This window comes from Podarcis liolepis, assembly GCF_965112155.1.
Source record: "Podarcis liolepis genome assembly, chromosome: 12".
In the NCBI taxonomy this organism is placed as follows: domain Eukaryota; kingdom Metazoa; phylum Chordata; class Lepidosauria; order Squamata; family Lacertidae; genus Podarcis; species Podarcis liolepis.
The window spans coordinates 29,554,131-29,573,484 of NC_139563.1; the positions used below are offsets into that span (position 1 = coordinate 29,554,131).

At 39.7% G+C, this 19,354-nt stretch overlaps 1 protein-coding gene and 1 long non-coding RNA gene across 7 annotated transcripts in view; one reads left to right on the forward strand and one right to left on the reverse strand.

Annotated features, from left to right (window-relative positions):
* UMAD1 (UBAP1-MVB12-associated (UMA) domain containing 1) overlaps positions 1-16,674 on the forward strand; it is a 37,537-nt gene extending 20,863 nt beyond the window's left edge. For 5 of the 6 annotated variants that reach the window (XM_083468647.1, XM_083468648.1, XM_083468649.1 and 2 more), the window contains exon 5: positions 14,210-16,674. In XM_083468647.1, the coding sequence (XP_083324773.1) occupies positions 14,210-14,455 (246 nt within the window). In that variant the 3' untranslated portion in view covers positions 14,456-16,674. The remainder of the gene's footprint in view (positions 1-14,209) is intronic. The other variant, XR_014517754.1, reaches the window with a different exon arrangement.
* Positions 16,191-19,120, reverse strand: LOC310690067. Its single transcript, XR_014517862.1, has 2 exons — positions 17,619-19,120; positions 16,191-16,930 (listed from the first exon to the last, which is right to left on the reverse strand). It is a non-coding gene; the product is annotated as an uncharacterized lncRNA (long non-coding RNA).
* Positions 19,121-19,354: the final 234 nt, after the last annotated feature.

The following is a 19,354-nucleotide window of genomic DNA, read 5'->3' on the forward strand; positions in this document are numbered from 1 at the left end:
ACTTTATTATGAAAGGGAGGAGGTTCCTATGTTTCTGTAGTCCAGCCCACGTCATAACTTCACATCATCGCGTTCTGTTAGGTGGATGAAGTTACATGGTATATACCCTCTTACTTCATCTTGCCAGACTTCTTCCCTTACTTGCAGTGATCTATTAAACATTTACTGCTGATGAGAATAAACTGGAAACATAGCCTTACCAGGCTCAAACATAAAAGACTTCTAGAAGATTTAAAGTACACAAAGCATTGAAAATTAATGTGTAAAAGAATAAATGCTACAACTGCTATATGCAAGCCAGTATACTTGATTTAGTTTTTAGATAATTGCTTTATTTAACTACTTAATGTTGTAGGTTGTAGCCAATGTTAGTCCTACTCAGAATAGATTCACTGAGCACAACTTACTTAGTCATCCAATGGGCATGACATACTTAGCTTCATTCATTTTAGTAGGTCTACTTTGGGTATACTTAGTTGGAGACAACCCTTTTAAACTAGCATTTATATGAAAGTGTGTGTTCATGGGAGGCACACAAATATGCAAGAGTAGTACTGTTAACGACTAGATTTTATGGTGTCGACAGTTTCACTGGCCAAAACCGTAAGTCATTTTGCAGGATAGTGGAGCATACCATTGGATTAGAGGTGGTTCTTTCTTTGCTTCCTAGCTGTTGCTAATCTACTTTTATGGACATACGATGTCCATTGCTTGTAATCAGTATATCCCTATAATAGATCTGGTTCAGTAATAAGTTATGTTATTCAGATTTGTAGTACTAATTAATATAACTACAGTGGTACCTCGGGTTAAGTACTTAATTTGTTCCAGAGGTCCATTCTTAACCTAAAACTGTTCTTAACCTGAAGCACCACTTTAGCTAATGGGGCCTCCCACTGCTGCCGTGCCGCCAGAGCACAATTTCTGTTCTCATCCTGAAGCAAAGTTCTTAACCTGAGGTACTATTCTGGGTTAGTGGAGTCAGTAACCTAAAGCGTATGTAACCTGAAGCATATGTAACCCAAGGTACCACTGTAATGAGTTCAGAAAAAGGAACTGTGTGTGTTGCAAACACTTTACTTTTTAGTTCATTGCAGTAGCACTCGCTGCCAAAGAGGCAAGCTGCTAGTGACTTTGAAAATGGCTTGTTTCTTCATTACTAATTGTTGTAGTAAAAATATGAAAGAAAATTTTGGTTGCACATGTTGGATGGTATCCAGTGTTAGTTCCATTCATAATAAACCCATTGAAATCCATAGATTTAAGTTACTTAAATCATTGGTGTGGCTGTTTTTTCTTCTCAGTGGGTCTGCTCTGAATATGACTAAGTTGTGTATCTCATTTAATTCCCATTCATATCTGTAAACATAATATATGTCTTCATTTGTATTGTGGCCACTATATTGTCTCTTTTGGCTAAGTATAATGACATAGTCAATGAAAAATATTAGAATATAAAGATTCAGGTGGCATACATTTATAAATATATTTATAGATACATTTATAGCACAGATGAAACGCTACTGTAGCAGCTATGGCTTATGGTATAGTGAAATTTGTCTCCAGGTAGCAGATTTTGGTCACACATAGAACCTACTTTGCTTCTGAAACTCACTCCAGGTAGGCTTTTCTAACACCTGCTCTGATGTCTTTTAATAGTTCTTTTTTAAATGATTTGTGTTTAATGTATGCTGAAAAGTGTTCTATGTTTATATTTACTATTTTAATTGTTTCATGTTGGAGGCAACACATGGTTAAAGCAACTTAAAACTAAAACAACTTGCATAATGGGATGACTTCATTGGATACAACCCCGTGTCTTTAAATTTCCTACTTTGTTGATTTAATAATGTAAGCTATCCTCAGAGTAGAAACACTCATGGATGGGAGATGACTGGTTTAAATAAACAAACAAGTCATCTATATACTAATACTGATTCAAATCTTCCCATGCTTTTGTAACCAAAACCTCATTATAGATACATATGAGAGATATCAGAAATTTATAGCAGAAATTACCTATTGCTGGGAGAGGTGGAAACAGCCCCATAATAATTTGGTGGCACAGGCTGCTGCTGCATTTACCAGGGGCCAGAATCTTACCATGGTGGGCGGACAGGGAAAATTGAAAGGCTGGTGAGAGAGATGGAAGAGTACTGGTCAGACCTAGACCAGCAAGGTGATGGCCTCCTGTGCTTTCAGACCATATCCTGGGACATATGTATGTGTGTTTTGTAGAAAGGACCATCTCATTCTTTGGCTAGGTCACTTCCTGTTGCACCCTGAGGAACTATTTGTAAATGTCCCCAGAGATGGAAGAAAGAAAGAGCTGCCCATAGAACCCATGGAGAATTTAATTGGACATGAGTTTATACAACCCCCCGTCCAACCCGCCCCCCTAAAAAATGAAGTGGGGAAACCCAAATGGAGCAAAAAACTCATCAGTTAGAAAGAACTGAGCATGCCCAGTGGGCATGAAATGCCTAATGACTGTTGCCAGGGAAACCTTGGGGGGAGGGGATTTAAAGGGAATCTGGAATTCCAAGCAGGGAGTGATGTACACTGCAACATTTTGTCGCAGTTCCCTCTGAAAAATAAATAAAAAACAAAATAAATAATTACCTACATAAGATGTACCCTAAGGAAGTGTTCCAAAAATATGGCAAACTGTGTTGTCCATCACACTTCAGAAAGTTTTTACAAAAGATTAATTGCTTACATAAGGTTCGCCGAGCAATAAGGAGTCCTTATTTTAGACCTAGTTTGCACAGTAGGGAGGAATTAGAGAACATGGACAGAATAGGTACCTAGGGAGAAAGTGATAACGAAATGTTTGACATCATGTTTCTAAGAAAAGAATGGTACTGAAAATAGTAGACAAAAGATAATGGCCTTAATTTTTAGTAAAGTACCATTAGGTAGTAAGAAAAGAAAATGAGAGAAAAAACTGTGAAATAGTTTTCAAATTAAGATGGAGTCAGAAAAGCTGTTTATTTCTGAAAGTTATCTTGGGAAATGCCAATGCTAACACAATACAGTACTGTGTACTCGGACAAATTATACAAACTAGGAAAATTAGAAGGAACAAATATTTCATTGCTGATGAGAAGAATTCAGGAACCTCATTGGCATTAGAAGCATGGAAGAATGATTCTTTGTATAAAATATGTTTTCAAGCATAATAAAAGTGAGGAAGACAAACACCTCAAGTGAATTATAGGTGATTGGGGATAGCAGGAACTACAGGCAAAAAAGCTGATCTGTCTGTGAACCCCATGACAAGACTGCTGCTACCCATACTCTTGCTGCTGTTTTCCCCCCACTGTACCTATTTAAATGGCACAAGGAGTGACAGCTGTCGCCACCTTGTTGCCTGCTACCACTTTATTTTTTATTTGGGGAGCTTAGGGGAAAATGTTGAAATATGAAATGCAGCAATGAATGAGGGAAGTCTAGTTGATCACTGCAGTCCTTTCTGAAAACAGCTTTTGGTATATCATTTGCCCTCTTTGCTAGTGCTTTTGAGATTATTCACAGGTAAGTGAATCGGTGAAAAATATAATACTGGGACTGGTCATGGTAGATCCCTGAATTTGTTCTCAAGGGACCAAAAGAATAAGGCTATGTCTGAAGACTGTGTGTACTCTTTATTGTGCAGTCACACTACGTATATACCAAAACTGCTTTGGGTAGCATTTTTCTTATCCCAAGAATCCTGATTGTGTGGCTTGTTCTGAAGATGCTTCAAGCCTTATAGTAGAGGCAGAATGGTAGGATTCCAGGAGCAAGTAATTGACTGCTTTCATACTTTGGCTCTGCAGCATGTTTTTGAACTACAGCTTCCATCAGCCCCAACAAACATGACCAATGGCCAGGGATGATGGGAGTTGTAGCTCACCAATATCGGGAGGACCGAATATTCCCCACACCTGCCTTACAAGGACAGAAAAAAATGTGAGGAAAATTAGCAAGAAGAAAAATGCAGAATGGTGCATGAAGCAGTAATTTTAACATGTATTGCCTCACAGAAATCCTAGGAAGATGTAATTGGTGTTCACATAGAAATATTTAAGATCAAACTATCTGTTTTTGTCAACTTAAAACATTTATTGATACCACTTTTATTGTTTATTTCTATCTTTTTATGGGTTGCTGTTAGAGATGTAATGTCATGGAGGGGAAAACAATTTTTTTTCACAGCTCTCCCCCATTTTTATGTTTTCTAAGTCTTCACATCTCTAGTTGCTGTGTATAGGCAAGCTTCTAAACAGGCTGAATAAAATAAAACAAATAGATCACTTTTCCTAGGAAGTTTGCAGACATTGACTGATGTTTAAACCTTTATTTCCATGCCTGTGCATTACAAAGAACAAACTGTAAAGTTGATAGATGTTTGTGTTCTAAGCTATGCATTGAAACGGAGACAGAAATGCTTGTGTGGTTATGAATAAACAAGAAGGGCATAGCTACTAGTGAGTCATATTTCATGTATTTGCATGTCAAGAAGTTCTTTGGAAAACATTGCACAAGGATATACAGCAAACACTTCCAACTCCCCCCCCCCCCAATAATAAATATATGAAGGTTTGCTTCATATGAAGGAACCTATCTTACATAATCACAATTGTATTAAATATATTGTGTATCCCCAAGAAATGTTCTCTTTTTGTATATGCCTTCCTTGAACACAAGTGCTTCAAATTCCACCTTGGACTTCAACTCTGTTCTACTGCTTTTAGGCAGTGCTGACATTTATGAGCACTGAAACCTTGGTCACGGTAATTTTCCTGGGTTTAGGGGCATCCATGGTGATGGTATTGCTCATCTAAAAGGGGTGACAGTGGACAAGGTCTTCTGAATTGTAATTTCCAGTAATGGAGCAAAGTTGACTTTTTAGTAATGTGCTGCTGAAAGCAGTTTGCTGAACCAGAACTAAGACTTCCTAGAGGAGAGTGGCAAGAAGGTTAAACAAGAAACTATACAATTCTACAATTAGCTCACTGTCAGAGTTGTATGGCTTATTAGAGATGATGGCCTTTGTCATTTGGATCCATTCTACTTGCTTAACAAAAAAATAATTTTAATTAAATTATATTGCAAAAAAAGCTCAGGTTAAAAAAAGGAAAACATTCCTGTCTGCAGAGGCAATATACATAGTTTATTTCCTTTTAACATTAGCCTCTTTTGAAATTAACCTTTGAAGACGATGGGAGAGGACTGAGAAATCCATCTGTTCTCCTAATGCTGATCTTTGCTCTTAAATCATGAGACTGCCAACTTTTTATGATCACTAATATGGTTATTGTAGGTTGACAAATGTACTGCATTAGGGTGGTTGTATGCCAAGGTGGTTTTTAGGACTGGGAGACTCAAGTTCCAAGCCCCAGTCAGTCATCAGGTTTGCTGGGTTGCCTTGGTCAGCTTGCTGGATTATAGTTTAACTTTGTTTCACATAATTGCTGTAAAGATTGTCAATGACTTTGTGCATGGAAAACTACCATAGGAATTTTCATTAACAATAATTTATGTTGATGATTTTCCAAACGCTACTTGACTGAATTGTTCAGCCTTGAATCTCTGGCTTATACTCTTGACTCCCCACCCCCTCCTGCTTCATTTACTGCTCACCTATGTGCAATCCTCATAGTCTTGCCATTTCCTCCTTTTGTTCTTTGCTATCATAGTCCTTGTCTAAATGTCTTTTGGTTGCTCCAATCTTATTTTCAAAATACAGAGTTCTGCCCTTAAGAATGAATACTGAGTTGCAGTGCCAGAGTCCACAGCTATCATTTCACCTATCCCCCTTTAATTCTCTCTTTGACTCATTAAGAAAATTAAGAGAATAATTGTTGCTTTGTTTTGTTTCGCAGCAACCAACAGCATAGTACGTAATACCTGTAACAATAAATAAAACCTCATCTGATTCTGACAGATGGCATGATCATGAATTAGGATTTATAAAGCTTATCAAACATCTGTGTTTGAGTGCCCTGGGGAATAGACTGGTACAAGAAACAAAGAAGGTAGTTGTAGAAATAACTGCTGTGGTTTGTATTTGTCTACTGTCACCTTGTAAAAGTAACTTATGCTTGCTTCTTTGACATTGCATTTTGCACTGATGGCCAGATGTGCTTTTCTTCAACAGATGCCAAATGTATTGGTGCTTCCTGTCAGTTATTTATAAAAAAGCATCCAAATATTGTTTTGTGAAGCTGATCACAAATTCACATATTTGCCCCCCAACCTTATTTTTCATTGTGATTCTTCACTATACTCTTCTCCTGCTTTATTGGGTGACTTATACTTCTAGTGGTCAAAATAAATATGTTACCCAGTACTATACCAGCAAAGAAATTAACAAGTGGTCAGTTTATTGTCTTGCTATTTGATCTTCAAAACAGACACTTGGCTTTAGTCTTGTAGTTTCAGGTTTACTGTTCAAAAGGAACCAGTGATCATTATAGGCAAGTGGGCAAATGCTGTCTTTTATTGACCCTTGTTTGTGCTTTATAGTTCATATGAAAGACACAAGCTTCACATCTCCTCTGCTTGGGAGCTGGCTTTGGTCCAAAGCTATCTGGTGAAAACCAGAAGGTGTGGCTCAACTTGTAGTGTGTTCATCTCAAAGTAGACTTGCATACTCAGTTTGACACAAAGAGCCAAAGGTTTGAGGTCAGCTTGTTTCTGAAGAGGCAGTGGGTTAGAACTGGAAACACGCAGATATTTTTTTAACACTCTCCCACCAACAAAATGTGTGCTAAGGCAGAAAAAAAGTTATATAAATCATGCAACTTTAGCAAATTTGCCTGTGTGCAAATTTTGCATTATCTTCTACTTGTAGAAAGAGCTCAGCCCCTTAGAAATCCTGCTGAACTCCCTCTGGGGTTTCAGCAATTACCCATGCACTTTGAAGGCTAACTTCACAGTTGTAAGTCCTGCAAATTTGCTTTTAAAATATTGAAAGCTGAGATTCTCAAGATGTTGGATTCTGTGATCAGTACCAGACTTTGGTGTGTCTGTGTTGTGGCACAGCACAGAAGAATTACATACATACATGTATATGTCCTGCATACTAAGCTCTTCAGAAAGATGCCCTTCAGGCTGGTCAAGGCAGACAGAGGAGAATGGAAAGCCTTCTGCATCTTTGAACTGGATGATTGGTTCATGAGGTCGAGCAGAGCTGAAAGGAATCTTGGCAACAGCTGTAGTACAGCAATGTTAAAAGATCCAGAGAGTGCAGAAAAAGTTGCTATCATTTATAATCAATCCCTGATGCTTGCTCTTTTGCCCTTTCTCGTAATAATTAAGCTGATGCAAAGGAATTATTGAGCATGCACTCTTCCTCCAGCACTTTGTATTTCTATCATCACAATGTCTTTCCATTTTTGCAACACACCTTGCAAATATTTGGTAACAGGATGAAAGCTTCAGCTTCAGTTTGATTTTTCCAGTTCCTAAATAGAACTGAGCAGTGATAGTTTGGGAGCAGAAGTCATGCCAAAGCTGAATGAGCTGTTCTTTGCTACAATTCAGAGAAATTGCTACTGAAGAGGATCCTGTTTTTATAAAAATGCAGGAAGTCTCTACCTGAACTCTTTAAAAGAGATTAGAAGGGCAATTCAGAGTTGTACAATAGATGTAGATGAGTTCTTATATATGCTTTTGTCTTGAGATAACTTTGAGAGAGGTTTCATGTCCCCCCCCCCGCAAGTATGTTGTTGTTGTTTAGCATCATGTTCCTATAAGCTTCATTTTGCAAACCCTGTTAAGACATTTGTGCAAAATCTGAAAATGAGGAACAGCCAAAAACCAGTACCTTTTCATAGTAGTGGCTTCTCACCTCAGCTGTTTAATGAGTTGTTCTGAAGAATACTCATGCATTTAGCCCCAAATTTCTCAGGCAATTTAGTATTCGCAGCCTTTGTGTCTGATTTGAGAAAATAATGGAAAACTACTACAGACCAATGCAGAATTTCTCCCTCAGCCTGGCATTGATGTCCCACTATACTCTATAGGAACACCTTGTACATCCCCACAGGATGCTGACTGTATTTCATAATTCCCAAAAGAACAGCCATTCTCATGATTCATCTCAATTCAAATTAAATCTTCTCAAGGACATGCACATTTTATTTTTAACTGTTCCTTCTCCTCTTTCAAAAAGGAACAGCTATAAAAATTGCTCCTCCTTGTTAGTCAGTAAGGTGCAGGTGTGTGGTAGAATATATGGTAAAGTGGTCATCTTTATCCACCCAGAAGTAGGACAAGTCTATCAATGATTGCAAGTGGTTCAGGCTGTCAGTGGCTACCTCTGTGTTTGACAATAGGATGAGGCTATTGTAGGCTTCCAAGAACAATCTGGTTGGCTGCCGTGGAAACAAGATGCTGTACTTAACCCAAGTAGATCCATGCATGCTGCTAACCTTGTTCACATTAACCTCATACATTGACTGGATGTGTGGGGAGGGCGGGGAGCAAGGTCATTCTAGCAAGCTCTGAAATCTCTCTGTGATTTCAGCTGAAGACATGTGTGTGACTTGGTTTGTGCATAATACCATGATTGAGCAAGCGTGCCAGAGCGTGCTGATTTGGCTTCCTCTCCTGGTTTGCTTGGATAGAAAGAAACCATAAGCATTGGTTTGCATGTGATACTAAATCAGTGCTCTGGTTCATTTACTCTCATGAAACAAGGGAGGTACCAACATGCTTGCTCATTGTAAGCCACCATGCAGCTTATTGTGACATGTGAACCAGACCAGGGGATGTTAGATGAACAGGGATTTGTACTAAGGACTATTGAGGCTAGGGCCAGGATTGTGTGCGTTATGGCACAGTGCATTATTTCTCCCCATGATTGGCTGACATGATGAGACTTCCTGATTGGCTAGGGAGAGATACTCCTTCTGCCCTGGCTTTGTCAGCAAAGTTATATTTCCTAGCTGCTGATCAAGGTCTGCCTTCAGCTCTTGAAACTGATTGCAGGAATCATGAGTTTAGGGAACATTCACGGCAGTCTAGTTCAGAGTACAGTCACCCACCGCACCAGCCCTGATCCAGTGGGCTTCATTGACTGGAAAGGATTTGAACCTGGGTTTTCCATCTAAACCAGGGGCCAGCAAACTTTTTCAGCAGGGGGCTGCTCCACTGTTCCTCAGACCTTGTTGGGGGTTGGACTATATTTGGGGGGGTGGGATGAACGAATTCCTATGCCCCACAAATAACCCAGAGATGCATTTTGAATAAAAGCACACATTCTCCTCATGTAATAACACGCTGATTCCCAGACTGTCCGTGGGCCGGATTTAGAAGGCGATTGGGCCGGATCCGGCCCCTGAGCCTTAGTTTGCCTACCCATGATCTAAACCCTCTGCTGTAGCTGCTTTGTTCTGCTGACTGCCCTCTCCAAATATAATTTGTTAAAACTCAGAAATAATGGAGTCTTGGCCGATGTGTCCTGCGTTATTAACATTTGCCACTGAAGTTCTGTCTGCAAGCTCAAGCTTTCCATTGTAGGATATTGTACTATTACTCATCTCTTTGAATTGTGAACATCTCTTTGAATTGTGAACATACAGCATTTAGATAATGGGTGCTGAGAGAACATTGCTGAACAAGAAAAGTACCTGTTTTTCTAAATAAATGTTTACCGTCAGCTGTCATTGCAGCCTATCTATGGTCCCTGAATTTCTAATGTAAAATGTTAAAGACACTCTTCAAAATTATTTGAATTGACAGTCCACTTTACTTGGAAATTGTGATGATGGTATACCTGACAGCATTTTGTGTAGCCAACTGTTGAAGAATATGTTTTGAATGCCCCACGCTTCACAATGGGACAAGCTGGGTAAAGGTGAATGTTATGCAGAATCAACATGTCTAAGGTAGAATAACAAATCCTCCAAACACACTGCTGTAAATTACTGTATGTACTGGAAAAGACAAGCATGGAAGCATAAGCCAATTTTTAACCTTCACTTTGCGCAGCACTGTTTTGTTGTGATATACGTGTTGAAACCAGCTTGCCAAGTTAACAGGATTGATAAGGTGCTGTCCCATGCTTCCATACTTAGTACTGTTAGAGTTGGCATAACATTTTGGGATTGACAGATACCGCCCTTGCTCTTGTCACCAATGTTGTTTGTCCGAAGCTAGGCATGGAAAAGCTTAGTTAATTGCTATGGTTGAGAAGTAAAGGTTAACCTAACTTGATAAGATCTTATATACAAAACAATACCTTTTTAGTCAGCCTAGTACTGATGTGTAGGTGCCACATTTTGTTTAAAAAGAAATCTGGTTTTAAACTATCCAGTTATAACACATTTTGTCCATGGTTTTTTTAAATGTGTGTAATTCGGTACCCTCATGGCAAACTTAATTGGCCAGGATTTGGAAGCCTGCTCAAGTGCTTTGTTGTTCTTGTTTCTTCTTTAGCCATTGGTAGAGTTCATTGTTTACCTGCAGTTTACCTAGATCTTTATGAAGTATTTGGAGGAGTAGGGTTTGCAGCAGGGGTTTTTTTTCAACTGGAACTCACCGGAACCGAGTTCCTGCACCTCCTAGGTGGGCGCCATTGCCATTATAAGAGAACAAGGGAGGCGTTCATGGTGAGTTCGGGAACCTCTTTTTCTAGAAAGATAGCACTGGCTTTCAGACAGCTGCAATGGGTGCAGAACTCTCCAGAAAGGCCCAAGCTTCCAGGATATCTCTAGGATGGGGATGGGGAACCTCAGGCTGGGAGCAAAATGTGGCTTCCTGGACACTCATATCAGGCCCTTGGGACTTTTCCTAGGCCACTCCCGAACTTTTCCTGATCAACAACCCTCTTTGAATGGTTTTGCCTGGCTGGCATGTGTGCTTGAGCTGTCATAATGTTTTTTGCTTACCTGGATAGCAGAGGGAGGTGTGTGTGTGTAATGACATTAATTGCTCCACTCATTTTTGCCTTTGGCCCATCCCAGTGCCAGCATGAAGTCCCCTAAGGTTATCCATACAACTTTTTCAGACTTGTTAACTTCTTTGAGAGTTAAATACATGAAACAGTGTGCTAGGTAGTAGTCTCTAAATGATACATGCATCCAGTTGTGTCCCTTTATTCACAGAAGGCCCCCTGATCTGGCAGAGACTTCCCTGAGGGGAAAGAGGGGAAATGATTTTTGCTTGTTCCCCTCTTCCTTCTGTAGTCCCCTCTTGCTTCCACCACCCCACAGTCTGCTCCTGACAGCTGGGGTGGTGTGGGCTTCAGGAAAGAAGGAGAACTTGTGGAAATCACCCCCCTTTCTATTCACAGAAAAATCTGCTAGTTCAAAGAGCCTTCTATCTTTGGAGGAGCGTGATTGGATACAACCCATGGTTTTAAATCTCGTTGGGGCAGTTAACACAGCTTCTTTGCCCTACATAAGAATCCACACATGTTTACCATACAATATGCATTAAAAATATTTTTTAAATGGAATTGTATACCTAAAATCCTTTATTTACACGGAACTTCCTACACAATATTTCTTTTAGAATATATTTGATTGAGCATTCATAACTGTTCAAATTTAAATAGAATAATGTAATCTGAAGAGAGATAAACTAAAGGACCAAATAGAAGTAGCATTAACTTCACAAAGTCTCCATATCTCTTTTATTATTTGTTTGTTTGTTGTTTATTTATCATTTGAAGCTGTTAAATTTTCAACTACAGAACTCCCTCTGAAATGTCTATTGCCCATCTCTTAAGAGCCATTTTCTGCTTTATGGTTTTATTTCATGGCATGGTTTCTGCAGGTTACTCTCATAGGGAAAACATAGCATAATATGGGGAAAAGATATATCTGGTGATGTACTTTTGATTGCACATGACAGCTCATGTTCTTATTAAGAGATGGGGAAAAGCAATATGCTTCTTCCTAGAATGTGCAAGGTTTGCACAGACTGAAGCGGAAACAGTTAATTAGAGCCATCTGATGTTTGAAAACCAAGGAAGCAAGTCAGTGGGTTTTGAGACCCTCCCCCCTCTCCTACTTTCCAATGAGCTTTCCTTCTTGATGGTTTTATAAAGCAAACTCTTGCAAGGAGGAAAAGAAGTTCACGCAACTGGGTTGTTGCTGTTGCCTTACCATTTCCTCGTATTGCAGCAATGCAGTTGAGAGAATGAAGAGGGATTTGTTACTAAAAAGGAGAGAAGCCCTTTTCCTTTAATAGGATGATTTAAAAAGATGTCAAAAAGGGACCAAATTCGAAAGCAAAACAGAAGGAAATTGAGATATGGAAAAAATGAGTGCCTTACAATGCAGAATTGGTAGTGGAGGTGTATATACAATTCTAGGTCATGGCAATTTCAGGCTTCTGAATCTTATAGTTAATGCATTTTACATCGTATTCAGGCTAGATTGCATATGTGTAGGGTAGAGTGTTTATTTATGTCTCTCCATAGTGGATGGTCCTAGGATGGGCCTCATTTCACTACAAAATACAACTAAGCACAGTAAAATGACATTAAAATGTTTATAAATTCATAAAACCCAGCACATTGATACATTTAAATACTGCTCCATAAGCATTTATGAAACACAGTCTTTGCTGCTTTCATGATGCTACAGAGTGATTAAGGGGGAAAGATTCAGTCCTGCTACCCTTTTCACAGACATGGCCAGCCTTACTTCTGATAGTGGTGGTCTACCAAACAAGGCCCCCCCAGAAAACCTAATGGATTGAGAAGATGCACATAGAAGCAGATGTTTTCCCCTACTTAAGTTTAGCTTGCATTTTCTTCTGTTTGAGATGTAGGAGCACAGAGCCTTAACTTGGTAATGATAGAATTTTCTGGTAAGTTCATTTCCTGCTTTTATAAAAGTGTTGTGTTTCTCGAACGCCATGGCTTTCAGAAATGTTAGCTGTGGTTCTTGCATACATGGCCCACAGGACTGAAATGTTAATCCTTCTTTAGCCAAATGAACTAGGTGTGGAACCCAACACCAGAAGAGGAGAAGCAGGGTGCCTGTAAAAGCGAGATGGAGTGAAACAATACATTGCAAATTGTCATAATTAGGGTGTTTAGCCATTTGAAAACAAGAGCTTAACCTCTCTTTTGTCTGCTAAAGATTCAGAACAGGATTTTTGTAAATCATTCATTACTGCTTGCAGCGCTGCTGTATAAAAGAATAACTTCTATTGTTTTCAGCATGGCATTTCTTCCAAATCCATTTCATTCCACTTGTAAGGAAGAGGAACGAATGGGACAGGACAACATATGAAGTTACCTTCCTTTCTCCAGCTTTTTTTTCAAATGAGTGCAGTTAACTTTAAACATATTTTCCCTCACATGCTATATTAATATGGGTCATTATTTGAAGTCCTACGTTTGTGCAACAATTAAACTGCAAGCAGGTGTTCCCTGGGGTGTAGTTTTAGCAAACAAAACAAGACTCTAGGGATTTTAATTCTGTTTTATGCCGTTAAACAAGGACATCATGCCTGACAGCATGTTTTCTCTTACAGGGGAAAGTAGGTGCTCTGATCCAGCATGCACAGTTGCTCTTATTGTTCAGGGAAAACTACCAACAACAGAGGCCCTGTGACCTTTCCTCCTTCAGGCCACTTTCCCCTGCTTATTAATCACAATAGCAATAAATGCACTGTCTGGGGAAAGCATCAGATTATCGAGCTGCAAAATGTTATTGTTTTTTGCTCTTGAGAAACGCAGTATTCCATGTGACCGGAGGACAGTCTTGCGTGTAGGCAACGTACACCAAAGAGAAACAAACACACACATTTATAGTCTAGTAAGCTGCTTGTGTGGAAAGGCCCCTGTAATCTGATTTAAGAGTTGCTGATACAGGATTGAGTCATGTAAATGAATACTGGAACCTCTAGAATAACGCTTGTCTCTTTAGATCACTATCTGGTTAAAGTAATGGCTTTGTGCAGCTGCGTTTTTAAAGAGAGATGCTCATTTAACAGCAGTGCTGACGTAGACACTGCGTTACCATCCTCGCACACAAATGTTCCCTGTCTTCCCAGAGCACAATATTCACAGGAGGCACTTCGTTTGTCACCTGCGATTACGGCTTCGGCTTTGCTTGGGGCCACATCATGGCATGAATTGACTGTTTCAATTTTATTCAAGCCAGTTCACAACGACGGCGCGCAAGAAGGCCACTGTGAACAAGTGCAGCGTTCATAATATCCATTTTCTCTCTTTTTCTCTCTTCTGTTTCCTTAGACAAATTCAGAGAATCAACCAAAGTTGCCTGAGGTGGGGACAGAGAAAAATCAGAACATGGAAAGCCAACCTTCTATGTTGGAACTTCTCAGTGATGTACCTTTCACACTTGCACCACATGTCCTGGCAGCGCAAGACGCATGCAATGACTTCCCCAGACCGTTGCTCTCCTATGATGTCAATGACAACCTAACAAGGTTTTGGTACGATTTTACGCTTGAAAATTCTGTGCTGTGCGAATCGTAGTTGTTGAATCAAATGTACCTTGATCACTTGATGTAAAATACCGAGGCGTTGTGTGCTATGTAGCTCAACTACTTTGTGACACAATCTGAGTCATTGTCTGGTTAAGCATTGACATTTTCCATCCTCTGTGATGTCCCTTACAAAGTTTGAAAGTACCTGTGTGAAACCTGGCAATTCCGTTATAATCTACAGCTTGAACTTCTCGAGCAGAGTTCCTTTTAATTCCATATAAGCTATCCAGGTGTTGACATTAGTTCAGGGCTTGCCTTTTCAAAGGGAGACATTGCATATTACAAGAGCACTTTGATTTAATAAACGGGTAAGAAGTATATGATAGTGAATAAACTGGCTCATTTTGGGAGAACAGCCTTTAAGTTCTCTAACATTAGGCACAACTTTGTAGAAACATTGAACAGTGCCAGATTCTATTTTACCCCTTTTATGAAATACAGAATTGTCTGCATCCACAGCTCAAAATGGGCTGCTGGTGTAGTTTTGGGGGTTTTCATACTATATTTCCTTGGGACTCAGCAGTTTTTCATTTGCTGTTTGTTTTCATCAGCACATATGTTTCTGGTTTATATCTTGATCAGCTTTTCCATTGCAAACCTCTGTACCCACTAGAGAGTGAAATCAGGGTATGTGTTTATGTGCACACACACACACAAAAGTTTACCACTGATCCTATAATTTATATGGATCAAATGTAAAATTGATGGGTTGCAGTATTGGAAAAGATCAAATAGTTACATGTTTAACTATATGAAGTATCCTCTGACCCACATATTCAATTCACAGGTCTTATTCCTACTAAAGTTTAGCTGAACTTCCCTGTGCTCACTATTGTAGTGTATATGAATAATTATTGTGCACAGGGTTCATTTATTTTCTTTTTACCAGGGATTGAGTGGAAGAGGATACATTTGTTCTGTGCCAAAAGCAAGTATTTCAAAAGGAATGTGCAACATGGTTATTTAAAAACATGATACACATTTTTAAAATTAACATTCTGTGACTGCCTTCCCCAACCTAGTACCACCCAGGTGGTTTTGACTATGATTCCTATCAGCCCTGACTTTCAGCCATGCTGTCTGGAGGTTATCAGGCTGGGGAAAGTTCCTCTGTGGGATGAATCTTCTAGATTACATTAGATACACTTAACTCCCATCAAAATCACTGGGATGCTAGTCATGCCTTAGGTTCCATTGATGTTAGGGGAACTTATTCTGGATCCACTGCTTTGCTTTTGTATTACACTAACAAATGTTAAATGTTTCCTTAATGTCTGTGTTTTTTTCTTGAGAAAACTATGTTATAAAGTTTGACAGATCTAGGTGTGCTGTATATTTGTATGTGTGCAGTAACAGCTAATTAAATGTGATATTCCTTTTGAAACTGGAAAATAGTGTCCTTGCATGTTCAGTTCTGTAGCCGTGTTTAATCAGATGTCACAGAAGGGACCAGACATTGTTTTTAATGAATTAGAGATTTATTTAATGGTAAATGAGAGACGACTTTCTATTAATTAACTTGAGTGATAGCTTAGAAAATCTAATTTGCACTAAATTCTGTATGATGTTGCATGCATATCAGCAGAAGAACTAGATTGTGATCATATTCGAGGATATGAATAATTATTTCTAGAGGAAGGAATAAACAGTTTAAATGAGGCTGTTAGAATTTATGTCTCTTGCAAATTTGATGGCAAGGGGGTCTCAATCCCTGATCATCTAGGTTGTATGTTGTACTGTTCGTTATTGTTCTTTATTTGACATTAGCCATTATATTTTGACTAGTCCAAAGGCAATATTGCCACTACTGTTGTCCTGTTTTACTCTGTTAAAAACTACTTTGCAGTATAATCTAAAATATACTTAAAATTAGATGTAACATACAGTATAAAACATAAGCTAATATTTCAAAATGCTTTGCATTAAATAAAAGGCAGGCTGCAGGACATACTTTTATATTTGGCATTTCTTTTTTATTGTATGATTATTTTACGATTCCTGAAATAATTTACATCGAAGTAAGTTTCACAGTATATATTTTTATTGAGGCTCCAATAAAACACACAAAAGTGTTACAATGAAGGTATTTGTGTTAATATTTTGATTGTCTTTTTTTATTGTGTTGCTTGTTGTGAGCTACACTGGAGTGTATTTCTTTGTTGGGGCAGGTGTTAATAAAATGAAATAAATCTATACTATTAAACTGTCCCTGCAGCAGATCTTTATTGGGCTAATGAGTCCCAATTATTAACAATTGGGTACTGGAGTGTTGTGACATATTGGAGGTGTTCTGTAGCAGAGTGACACGTGGGAGAGTCTTTGGGACAGTTGTTCTGCAACTGACAATTCCCTTGCAGTGTAAATTATTTCTACATTTACATTTGTTTAGAGGAGCCTGTGAGATTGGTAAATCTCAGCTAAATGACAGTTTGGTGAGTACAGTCATACCTTGGTTGTCGAACGCCTTGGTTGTGATGGCCTGGGATTCCGATTCGGAGGATGAAACAGAGGAATCCCAGCCTGCACAAGAGTCCCCGCCTCCAGGGCCGGCTGAACTGGGGCAAGGCCTAGATGCTGAAGAACCTGCACCTGTGGCAGTGCATCAGGAGCTGGCCCCAGGTGAAACTCTTCTGGCCCCAGAGAGGCTTGACGACTCAGTGGCCACAGGTGAGCCTCCTCCAGGGCCCAGTAACCCTTCGGCCTCTCCTGATCTGCAGAGGCTTAGGGCAGAGAGGCGAAGGGAACTGGTTGCCCCCAGGAGGAGTGCTCGCCTTAAGGCCAGAGGAGGCGGGGCTCCTGGGGGCCGGGACCGCCCCTGGCCTTAGAAGAGGATAAAAGCCCAGTCAGCCCGGCCCCAGGTTGCGGGAGCAACGTTGTTGTTGGCTTCGGACCTTCCTGTGTTCCTGATCCCTGCTCGGCCTCCTGTTCCTGACTATCCGGTACTCCTGTTCCCTGCTCGGCTTCCTGTTCCTGACTATCCGGTACTCCTGTTCCCTGCTCGGCCTCCTGTTCCCGACCATCCGGTGTTCCTGTTCCCTGCACAGCCTCCTGTTCCAGCGTACCTGTTCCCCGCCCGGCTCTCTGCCTCGGACCTTGCCCCTCTTCGTGTGGACTCTGCTACACCCAAGGTACCTTACCCCCGGGACCAGCACATTGGTACTCGTACGTTTCGGCTCCCAAACGATCAAAACCCGAAAGTGAGTGTTCTGGTTTTTGAACTTTTTTTGGAAGCCGAGTGTTCGATGCAGCTTCTGCTATTGTTTCACATTTAGGAAGTCGAACAGACTTCTGGAACGTATTCTGTTTGAAAACCAAGGTACGGCTGTCTCTTATTTTATTTTGGCATTTTATTTTGGCTCTGACATAAACATTACAAATCACTTTATTTCCCTTGAAAAAGAATCTTCTTATAGATTTTTGGAAAGGATTTTAAAATATAATCTTAACACAAGAAATAAGCTGTTTATAGCTCAAGATAAACCTATGAAATGGTCAATTATGATTTTCCAGACAAACCACAATCTGCAGAAAGAATTGTTCCTAGTTTAGTGATAATGGTTTGTTGCACCAAAACAAACCATTGTGCCTGATTTGGGCACAGCGCTAAACCAAGGATCTCAGTTTGCGTTTTCTGCATGTTAACAGAGAGGAACAAAGCAGGCATGATAGACATATTAACTATGGTTTACCTTGATGTGCAAATAAGGATAGACTACAGAGTCTTTGATGGTCAGTCTGTTGGCAACATAGAAGCCAATGGAACCTTATAAGTGAAGGAGATGGAAATCAGTCTGAATGTTTACATGAGAAATGGAACATGGAGCATGCAGTTTCAAGCTACATCATTCTCTTGTGTGGCTTCTACTGATTTCAGTTGAGCTTTCTTAGGAGCTTTATTAGTGTATTGTGTGTTTATGTAGTCTGCCTGTCACCTTTTGTAATTTAGTGACTACAGCAAAGGTAAAGGGACCATATAATTCAGATATACTCTATGAATAACTGCAAAGAAAGCATCAAAGAAAGCTTTGAAGAACCATAATAAAGAGCAGGAAACATCCATGAAGGTAAAATGTGTATCTCAGAAAACATTCTTTGTCATTATCTCATGTCTGATCATTCTTTTATGTGTTTCTCTATCTGCATGCATCTGAGGGCTAAAACGAGATTTGTCCCTAGGGATCTGTCACTGTGAGTAGAAGGGTTTAGGGGAGGAAGTATGGGATGGCAAGGGAGAGAAATGTTCAATCACAAGTTGGCAAAAATAGAAATAATTATATTCGCCAGGCTATAAATGAGTCTTCAAAAGGCTCTAAGTCTTGGAAGAGCTGGTAAACTCCTTGACAGGCCTGCACTTGATTAAAAATTATGGGGATGCTCAACACGTCTTTGTTCTTAGGACCCAGTACTCAGGGTGGAGAATATATCGTGATCTTGACATGGAGAGAGTTTCGTTTCACCTGAGACCTGAAAATCCCTGTGTAAAACACATGTGTGTTCAAATTCTTTGTACTCTTCCATGCAGTGCTTTTATTGTGAATTAAAAGATGGTTCAACTCTTTCATCAAGTGTATCTGACTTTTTGGTTCAAGGTGGAACTTTTCAAAATAATCACTAAACTTCAGAGGTGGGTAGACACAATGCAGATTGTAGCAAGGTCATGTATTCCAAGGGCTTGGAAGCCCAACTTCCTGAGATCCTGGATCAAGAGATTCCGGGAACTGGGAGCTTCTGGCACTAAACTTCCACTGAACTATGGCTCTCCCCAAGGTCATGTGCAAAGCAGAGCCACCATTTGTTCTCTGGAATGATTTTATATGCGTGCAGTTGTTTTGACCCATTTTCTGCTTAAATCTAAAACATTCTATAAAAGTAAAGTCTATAAAGAGGT